Source organism: Poecilia latipinna, unplaced genomic scaffold (assembly GCF_001443285.1).
Source record: "Poecilia latipinna isolate Pla-1442-1.1 unplaced genomic scaffold, P_latipinna-1.0 Scaffold1515, whole genome shotgun sequence".
In the NCBI taxonomy this organism is placed as follows: domain Eukaryota; kingdom Metazoa; phylum Chordata; class Actinopteri; order Cyprinodontiformes; family Poeciliidae; genus Poecilia; species Poecilia latipinna.
In genome coordinates this window covers 188,844-199,781 of record NW_015114131.1, presented here as the reverse complement: position 1 = coordinate 199,781, position 10,938 = coordinate 188,844, and the positions used below count along the sequence as shown (strand labels likewise).

General features: G+C 39.8%; 1 protein-coding gene across 1 annotated transcript in view; it reads right to left on the bottom strand.

Annotated features, from left to right (window-relative positions):
* The window catches only part of LOC106963260 (kinesin-like protein KIF2A), a 28,232-nt gene that overhangs the window by 12,327 nt on the left and 4,967 nt on the right, over positions 1 to 10,938 (bottom strand). Inside the window, exons 3-5 of the mRNA XM_015058075.1 lie at positions 2,100 to 2,219; positions 1,767 to 1,821; positions 502 to 621 (exon numbers count right to left, since the gene is read on the bottom strand). Of these exons, the coding sequence (XP_014913561.1) occupies positions 502 to 621; positions 1,767 to 1,821; positions 2,100 to 2,219 (295 nt within the window). The remainder of the gene's footprint in view (positions 1 to 501; positions 622 to 1,766; positions 1,822 to 2,099; positions 2,220 to 10,938) is intronic.

Genomic DNA, 10,938 nt, shown 5'->3' with positions numbered 1-10,938 from the left:
AAAAAGGATTTCTGGAAACTTAGCATAGAAAAAAAGCCCAGCACACTTGAGGATGACTTGGCCTTACATAGATTTAGCTTCTGACTCTAATAGTGCTGGGAGATGATGAGCAGCTTGTGTCACATTTAAATGACTCAACAAATAGAAAAAAATCATACAACAGTAAAAAGAAACAAATTAAACTTCAACATTTTCCTTTAGTTGCAGGATTTAACAAGATGTACAATTATTAAAAAGTTGCAAGAGCTGCATCTTGATGAGTTTCTTTTTGTATCCACATGTTAGTCGTCCAAACAGCAGGAACTGAAACAAGCGCTGAAGTATGACTCCACCGCCAGTGAAAGAGGCTTTGACTAGATGAAGCCCAGCTGTCTGGGACTGGGAGCATGACATCACTGGATGGGAGCACACCAGAACACAACAACAGAGGGGCTGGACGCACCACTCAGAACCAAAACGGAACCGGGCGCAGACCCATTGTGCCCCGACTGAGCACGTTACCGTTCTGCTGCTGCATCAGAGTCTCCTTTACTGCAGGCTGGGGGGTGATGGAGGGTGGGGGGGGTTCTGAAGCCTGGCTGTGCTGGCTGGGACGGGCCCGGGTCGTTCCCACCGCTGCAGCTGCAGAGCACAGCAGAGCGTTGGTCGTCGTCACAGATTGGAAAAGGACCAGAAATGACAAAAATGTTGAACTTCAAATTCTGAGATCAGCATTTTCTAGTTAGGGCTGAATCGATTGATCAATTAATCAGATTAATCGTGATGAATCGAATATGAATCGTTTTACTTTAGTCTATAAAGAAAATTCCATAAAATCTACAGAACTTGGACAAAAAATTGTCGTTTCAAGGAGAATGTTCTAGATCAATCATGTTTTCTCACTATAAATTCTAACAAAACTAATCTATAATTTAAACAACACATTAAACATGTTTCCATGTTCACCACTTTACTCCATAGACGCTATTAGGACTGACACGTAGAGAGCATCTTCAGCTAACTTTAATACGACACCACAGGGCAACAATCTGAGATATTCCAGCATTTAAATCAGTTGGATAAAATAAATTTACATACAATAAACCAATCAGAGTGACTGGAATTAAAAGATTTTATATCTAATCAACAATTATTAGTGATTATTCAAATCTCACCTTTTTTTCCTGATCAGTGAATATAGCACGCATTAGCATGAACAGGTTGTAGCTGACAGGTAAAACTGCAAAGCTGCAATGGAAACACTTTTTTATTGACTCATGAGTCACATGATCAACAACTGGATGTTACTACTGGAGAAAACGACGAAGACAACAACAGGAAGTAGCTGGAGGAAGACGGCGCAGCGTGTTTTTTAATGACTTGTTGCATGTGTGATTTAAATTTATTTCTTATTTATGAAAACAATGCAATAGATAACTTGTTTTTTTTTTTTCAACAGAAGCAGATTTTTTTCTTTTGCTAAGATTTGTGCACATTTGTAACGTAAACGCAACTACTATAGATTTGTGCAAAGTTCTGAAATAAACTAACTCACCTGTTCACAAAAATATTTCATCACACACAGCCACGTCTTCGATTTACAAAATCATACATCAGGGTATCAAATTTTGACTTTCTCCATCTTCCATAAACAGACATTTTTCTCTAACTTCACCAGAAAGTGTCCAGTAACAGCAGGGGGTCAATATTTTCTTAACTAACAACAGTAGGAGTATTCAAAATGGAAACCGACGCCATTCAAGACTCAGTCAGTGGGTCAAACATACCTCTGTTCTCCCGCGGAGCATTTTCAGGTTTAGGTATCGCTGTGATCCGTCGGGTCTAAAAATGTAACAAAAGTCAAATATTCAATAAAAAAAGAAGCACACATGCTGAACAAAACACACCCAGGAAGTCATATGTTTCTGTCACTGATGCAACAGTGTAGACTGAAAGTTTAAACCTTACGAAAATGAATCTTTTCTTAGTTTAAAATAATGAATCTATGTCATAAATTGTATTAAATAGTTGCAGTGGCAGGTTTTTTTTTTTGAAATTCCACACATTAACCTAAAAACAGGACATTTTTATCACGGTCTGTTGCTAAGTGAAGAGCAGACCTTGGGGACTTTGTTGGCTTTAGTGGTGCTAGACGGAGGAAGAGGAGCCTCGGGACTCTGAGGTATTTCTTCATCAGGAACGACATCTGGATTCAAAGCAAAGATGCTCTCTAGGTCGATCTGAGGAACACAAGACGACCACAAGCTGTTTATCTGTGTGAGAGCTGAAATAAAACCAGAATGGAACAATTACAACGAGTTTGGTGGCAAAGTTTAGGAATGGGAGCAGCTCTAACCCAGAACATTTATGATCCACTGTGGCACATAATATTTTATACTTTCAAGTTTAAAAGGTTTATTTTCACACATGATGTCTTTGTTTTCTTTATTTCCAAAAGCTTCTCTTTCTGTTTCAGTAATAATTTCAATAACGTATAAAATATAAGAAACCCTCATTTCATTTACACAGATCAATAAGTCAATATTTATTATTAAGGATAATAAATATTCATCCCATTGAAAGAATCTGAGCTAATTTTACCTTTCAGCTTGTATTAAATGCTTAAAACACAATGTATTAGAAATAGTAACAAAAATAATCTCTAAAAAGTGTTCTCGTTAAGTTTTTTGGCGTTTAGCAAATAGGAATCATTTTGGTAATTCTAACTGACCTAAAACAATAAAAGTTTATTCTGATTTAACAGTGAGAGAAAAAAGTGTTTGTGTNCCCTGCTTGGATCTCTGAGTAGCTGCCTCTCAGACTGCCAGCATCTCATAGTACTCTCAGTCTCTGATACTTTTTGTCTGTTGCTAATAAGAATGATCGATCAGCCATTGTTATCATGGAAATCCTCACTGCGCCGCGGATTCCGGCTGGGGGTTTTTCCTCTTCGTCTTCCTGCTCAAAACACAGCGCCGCTGCATGCTGCGCGCCCGCTTCGGATGTTATCAACCCATGTTCATTCTTCAGGTAATCCTTTATATACAGAACAGAAACCGCTAAGCTAGAAACTAATTACGAAGTGAATGCTACCAGTCAAAATTTGGATTAATTTCGCGATTTCACTGCTTTTCAGCTGCTCCGTTCGCGCCGCTACTCCTTTCCGCCTCTCCGCTCCGCTTCTCTTTCACGGTTACTTGCGCAACTTTACTTCGTTCATCAGCAACAAAATAGAGCCCATTGTTATTTATTGAAGATTTTACATTTCCAAAAACACAGGAATCTAATGTTTCGTTTCGTACGTTTGGAAGCTCATTCCCTCTCACATAATCGGAAAAGCCGGGTAATGGCGGAGCTTTTGACATTTCTCTGACATTCGGAAAAATATGGTTTACTAATTTTAGCATAACTCCGGTTATACTTGGCCTATTAACACAATTTAAAAACTGGTGTGTAGTTTATAATGTGCACTTTAAGCTCGAGTTGAAAGTTAGACTGAGGGAGGCGGAGTCTTGCTGCTACGCCGTAACAAACTAGACGTTAAAAAGAGCTGTCAGGCTATGGACCCCTATGGTTTAACGGATCGATACTCGCGGATGAAAAATCGATACTTTCCGAGGGCGGAAAATATCGATATATATCGCCAAATCGATTTATTTATACAGCCCTACTTAGACAAAAGCCGAACATTATACAAACACTGAAACATTTTCCTGCAGAGGAAGCATCACATTGTTGGATGACAAATTATTCTGCAGATCTAACATAAGCATAATTAGAAAAGACTAAGCTGAGCTTGAGATGCAAGCAAATTTAATAATCTAATTAAATCCGTATCTGATGTAGAGTTAATGTGAAGTCATGCGGTTCGCAGTGCTTTGTCAGGTGTTAGTGCACCAAACTTACTCAGCAACAGCTAAAACATCAAGGACAATATGATACTCTGGTGAACAGTGCAATTGAAAAAATAAATCAACCTTCAAGTGATTTATGTGGCAATAATCATGTCTTACTCATTAAAAGAGAACACTTTCTCTTAGCTGTAATCCTTGACAGGAGAGAGTCTTTATCAGATGTCAGCCTTGACTCAGAGATAACACCATACCTTCTGTTTCAGATATGTAGTTTCTGAAAACTACATGAAAACTAGCTTCATTTTATTTATGCCTTATCTAGACATTTTCCCTATTCACGCTTTAGCACAACTTGTTCTTCTGTTTAGCAGGAATAAAAGAAAGTGAGTCCTTTTGGCTAACAATCTTGCTGAATTGATGTCTGAGTGTCTCATTTTGTAATAAGAATAGAAGTAGTTCTTGACTTATCTGGCTGCCTGACAACACTCAAATACTAAAACATCGAAGAACCTTCCGCTGCTTCAAAGTTGTAGAGGAAATAAACACTGACAGAAAAAATGTAAACAATTTGTATGAAATGAAATGAAAAAATTTGGAAAACGTTCCACATTTAGACGGCACCACCAAGACACCTTGAATCAGCTTTTGTCATGGCAGGCCACCAGGTGGCGCTGTGATTTTAGCATGTTATCAAACGCGCATGCGTTTTTGATCCCTAGGTTCCACCTCAGTAGCTTCCACTTTATTTTGAAAAAGATGGTGTGAATATTAGCATTATTCCCACTATGGGAATCCCACACCATAAAGTTCTTCCATAGGATGTAATGACCGGAGGAAAAAAAGTCCACCTGCCACCTGAAAGCACATACAGCGTATAAATGTACACATCAAAAAATGATTTACTTTGACTGTCAGTAACAAACGTGGTTAAAACCACAGTGAGAAACAAGAAAGAAACTCTGACATGTTGTTTGGCTAAAATCTGACAGTCACTCGCAGCATGCCAGTCAATACATACAAGAAGAAAGTTAAGAAAAAAAAAATTACTGTGGTTTTTGACTTGCTGTTATGTAGAGGTTGACACATATCCTGTCTCATTCTCTCTCTCACACACACACACCTCCACACACACACATCCTTGTATTTACATCAAACTGAAGACTTTGTATTGACTTCCCTTCATTTTATTTATGTCTTATCTAGACATTTTCCCTAACCCTACATAACCAGTTCTAAATTTAACCCTAGCACCATACCTCTAAATCATTCTTTCTCAAACTGTGGTCTACAGACTACACCAGGTGTCGCCCGTGGATTAAGGGGCCCTGCAAGGTGCTGCATGTAAACGACTGTTTATTTGCCATGATGTGAGCTCGAAGTGCAACACAACCAGCTAGCTTACGAAAAGATGGTGTTTAAAAATAATAATGGATAAGTGGCTAAAAACCGGATCACTGAAAAGAAAAGCTGAAGATAATGGTAGAAAGAAAACAACTCCAGGATTATTTATATGGTCAGAGGAAGCCAAGTCAGACCTGATGAGAGTTTGATGTGTCGTTCACAAACTATTCAATTCTCTTGAATGCCTCTAAGCTGTCTCGTCTCCATTACTGAGAACTGTTCTTGTTTTTTACGACTTCACTTACTTATAATGCTCTGCTCACACATCAACAGCTAACTTTATTTTTATTTAATTTAAAATGATTTAACCAGCAAATAAATGCAATAAATAAATACCAGGGTTTCCCCCAGAAAACTTGCTAAGGTGGTCGGGGCGCTGAGGTGGTCCAATGGCGGTCCACCATGTTTTTATATTAAAAGATGTTAAGTAGACAGGAAATGTAAAAATATTACTGGGTAATTATATGTTACGGGAAAACAGTGTCAGTGAAACGCTATCTAAACTCACAACTAGTCTTAAAAACAACAAATCAAACAATACAATTAAAATGAATATCAATTATTTGCACTTCTGTCAGCAGCTCCATCAGGCCCCCCCTCCCCCCTATAGTTTCAGGGGCCCATAAATGCTAATATTTTAACTAGAGGTGTGCCGATCGATCGGCCACCGATTATAATCGGCCAATTTCCGTGAAAAAATGTATGATCGGTGATCGCCAATCTCGGTCTCTTGTTGCCGATCACACAAACTCATCACCTGCATCTAGGGTTGCCACCTTTCAGAAATTAAAATTAAAATAAGGGACCAGTCCCTCTATGTGTAAAGGTGGGGGCTGGGGGGTTAGTGTGTGTTACCCAGAAAGCAGTTGGGCACAATATCGCAACACCAACACCATGAGTCAAACAATGACTGGGGCAGCCTAATATATAAAGTACTCAGGGACCACTTCTTCACTATAACACATACACATTTGTAGAGTACGGATCAAATCACGTTCTGTATCGGTTCAATACGAGATGCTACATTTAACAGCCAATTACGGGACGGTTTCATATTTTACGGGAGGGGTAGCAACCCAACCTGCATCTCATTTCGCAGCCTGCGTGCAGCTGGTCTCTTCTTTCCTTCACACTGCGCAAACGCGCAGCAACAAATACTAAGCACCGGGTGAATTGGGGAAGTTTGCATGTTTCGGCGGAAAATTACCTTGGGGTCGGGGGCGAAGCAGGTCAAAATGCATCAACACTACGAATCTAATATGGCATAAAAACAATGCCATACTTGATGGAGTTTGGCTATATCGAGGCTCACTGCAGTAAAAAAAAAAAGACATATGGAGCGATCAGATAGCAGGTAAAGCAGTGCACAGCTACAAACACTCACCCGGATTAGCATGACGGTCAGAAAGCTAAACAAAAATAACCCGCAAAATTATTTAAGTCATCGAGCTTCGATGTAAGACGCTGGTTCTGTTCTCGCTGTTGAACCTCTGTTACGCGATATTTCACAGACGGAGCTTCGCTTCTGCTCCACCTGGTAGTGAACTCTCACACCGAACCTCTGCTTAAAGCTGCAGCATCTAACTTAAAAAAATAAATACATTTTACATATGTATTAAAACTTTTGCTGTCCTAACATGAGACAGATAATCTCTGAAAAAATAATCTCCTCTGGCTCCTCCCTGTTCTACATAATTACTCCGCTCAGTCAGAAACAGCCACTCAGAACTAGCAGTGATCAGCTAGCCATGCTATCAGGAAGTTTTCATTCAGTAACTCAATATTGTTTATTGTAATGGATCCTGTATTTGCCTTTGAATGTTTTATACTTAAATTTTTTTGGCAATAGTGACAGGTTTTATTTTGACTATTTGCGTTATTTAGCCTCTTCAGAGCCTTCATATGTTATCAGTCTGCTAAAGATAGTATTGTCAATAGCAGTACAATTTGCACAATGCCTGTTTTGTTTAGTTTTCTTCTTGAGAAAGTTATTAAAAACAAGTTTTTGTCTAAATTAAGGTGAATTCATGGTTCCTTTTTCCACATAATGTAACCGGTAGTGCTTATGATTAAAAAAATAATAATTATGTGATCGGTATCAGTGATCTGCCGTGATCAGCCCTGATGGGTGATCAGAATCGGCAGAAAAAAACCTGATCGGTACATCTCTAATTTTAACTCAGACCACAGATGTATAAATGTAACATGTATTTGTTGAGATTCCCAATGGTGTTAAAGGAGCTGGCAAGTTTACTTTGTAAAACTTCAAAGAACAGTATTCATTGATTTTGTTACTACAGCAACAATCTGATGCTGTGAGTTTAATCTCTGAGTTTGAGCTCTTTTTGTTCACAAATACAAATTAGTAAACTGTAACCAATTGCTTTTTAGGTTGACCAATTAAATTACTCTCCCTCTCCCAGATAAAATATAACACAGAAGCTGTTAGAGGTGCTGATGTTTTTAGCAGCAAGAGGGTCTCTTAACCCTTGTGTTTAAATATGGGGTCCAACTGACCCCACACCCGTTAAACTTTTATCATTTACCACAGTCCTCTACGTTTGCCTCAGGCCTTGCAAGCACAAGGATTAAGTCAAATTTCTGCCCAAGGCAGCCTCGGACCGGCCCCTGCAGAGATGCACAACAAACGAGAGATTAGGTTAAACGCTGCTAATGTGCCTTTAGTAGCTCTTCCATTTTGTGTCTGTGTCATGATGTACACCCACACATCATGACACAGAAATGGATGATGGTGAAGGAGAACGCAGGCTGACCCAGGCTGTAGAAGATAAATGATGATTTAATGATGAATAAGCTCTTAGACATTTCAGGAAGCTGGCAGCACAGCAGAGCGGAAGGCTAGGGCTCAGCACCGGTAGCAACAGAAAACGGAACTGGATAAACACGAGCTAAGTCAGCTCAGGGCTTCAAAGTTCTACTGAGATGACTGACAAAATACCAACGACAATTGACAAGGACCCGACAAGAGACAAGGACAATAGGTGGACTTAAATACACAGGAGGTAATCACAGGGAACGTGACACAGCTGGGAACAGTCAAGGGGGAAGACAACAACACGGAGACTCACTGGACAAAGAAACCAAAAATAAACACACAGAAAACTCAAATCCTCACAGTCTGTTGAGTTTTTAATAACAGTCACAGAAGCTGTTCTGGTTGCTGGAGTTAATGGGATGAGATTTTCTGATCTTCCCGCGGCCACGCACATTAACTCTAACTGACTAAGTTTACAACGCATTTGATATGGTTTGATGCATCATGTAACTGGAAAAATAATAATACTACTACTGATAATAAAATAACATAAAACCGTGTGATGCATGACTACAAGGAATGCGCGAAAGCTCCTCACCGGGCTGAACCTGCATGATGAGGTTAGCGCTGGTTTGTTAACCACTAACGCACCGGCCAACTGGGAACATATACATAAACTTTGCTGGGAAGACTGAGAGCCACACGCTGGGCAGCATGTAAACGCTGCATATAATTCTTTGTTCACAAATAAAAATCAATCTCACCGCTCTCTCAACTAGGGTTGCCACCTTTCAGAAATTAAAATAAGGGACGCCCACCACGGCATGTCGCCCTACTCTCATGGGGTGGGACGTCCGCTGCAGTGATAGACATTATTTCAAAATAAAACATACAGAAAGCCCTAACAAACCTTTTAAAGTAGGAAATATTAATCTATTTGTATGCATTGTTCTGTAAATGACCATTTGTATTATTTTGGCTGATATTTGCAAATAATCACACCAGTAAAAGCACAATAAGAAACTTACTCATAGCAAAATGTTCTACCATATCACAGTGTTGTAGTACTCGAGAACGGTCTTGGTCTCGAGACCGGTCTCGAGACCATTTATTGATGGTCTCGGTCTCGTCTCGGACTCGACCGCATTTGGTCTCGGTCTTGTCTCGGTCTCGGGCTCTGAGGACACGGCATTTTATTTCAAGACCAGTCGAGACCGCAACTGTTAAAATATCACTAAACATACAGCACACTATCTAGTTTATTTGTTAACATCTTTGTTTTCAGTGGATGCAAAACACACCGATTAAAATCCAACCAATAACATGACTTGCCAATTACGTGTTTCTGTTTCTCTCCCCTCCCCCTCCCCACCTTTCACTCGCACGCGGCGCTCTGAGACATGCGCAGTGGTTTTCTCTCAGTGGCAGAAAATGTTTGTCTAATCGTCAGTAATGGAATATCGCTGCATAAATAGTAAGAAATCCGATGGCCACAGCTAACTCAACAACGCTTCGCTTTCACAGACGGTGGGGACAACGTCTAACTTTTTTCGTCACTTAGAAAAGTAGCTCAGAAAAGGTAGGCTCCGTTAGCGTGATGTTAGCAAAGCTAGCTGTACAGAGACACATAAGCATTGTGATGAAAAAAGTTGTCACTCACTGCGATGAATTATTGTGCGGAGGTGTTGACTGACTTGTTGCATATATAGGACAACACTATGTCCAAAAGTCTGCAATATAGTGAGGTGACATTCAGAAACACGGCTCTTTACTTATTAGATAGGACTGGAGTGTCACTGAGAGCCGTTGTTCTATCAGATAGCCATACGCTGTCAGAATAGCAAACATGCAGTGAGTACCATGCCTGCGCATGCGCATTAAGAAGTCCGACCGTCAGCTGAGTTGTCAGTTCACCATATGCAGCAAGTTATGACGAAAATAAGTCATTAAATTGTTTTCAATGATAACTATATAGATATACATGTGTTGTCATGGTTTCAAAGTGTATTTAAAGCAGGTCTGGCTGCAGCTGGAGTCAGCTACAACACACGCCCGTGTAAAACTCACTTAACCGCTAAGTCAGGATGCCATACAACTGTTAATAACAAAGTGTATGACGATCTACGTCATGATTCTATGTTGCTAGCATACATGCAGTGAGTACCATGCCAACACATGCGCCTTAAGAAGTTCGACCGTCAGTGGAGTTGTCAGTTCAGCATATGCAACAAGTTATGACGAAAATAAGTCATTAAATTGTTTTCAATGATAACTATATAGATATACATGTGTTGTCATGGTTTCAAAGTGTATTTAAAGCAGGTCTGGCTGCAGCTGGAGTCAGCTACAACACACGCCCGTGTAAAACTCACTTAACCGCTAAGTCAGGATGCCATACAACTGTTAATAACAAAGTGTATGACGATCTACGTCATGATTCTATGTTGCTAGCATACATGCAGTGAGTACCATGCCAACGCATGCGCCTTAAGAAGTTCGACCGTCAGTGGAGTTGTCAGTTGCTGACAACTCCACTGTCAGCAACAAGTTATGACGAAAATAAGTCATTAAATTGTTTTCAATGATAACTATATAGATATACATGTGTTGTCATGGTTTCAAAGTGTATTTAAAGCAGGTCTGGCTGCAGCTGGAGTCAGCTACAACACACGCCCGTGTAAAACTCACTTAACCGCTAAGTCAGGATGCCATACAACTGTTAATAACAAAGTGTATGACGATCTACGTCATGATTCTATGTTGCTAGCATACATGCAGTGAGTACCATGCCAATGCATGCGCCTTAAGAAGTCCGACCGTCAGTGGAGTTGTCAGTTGCTGACAACTGTCAGCACAAGTTATGACGAAAATAAGTCATTAAATTGTTTTCAATGATAACTATATAGATATACATGTGTTGTCATGGTT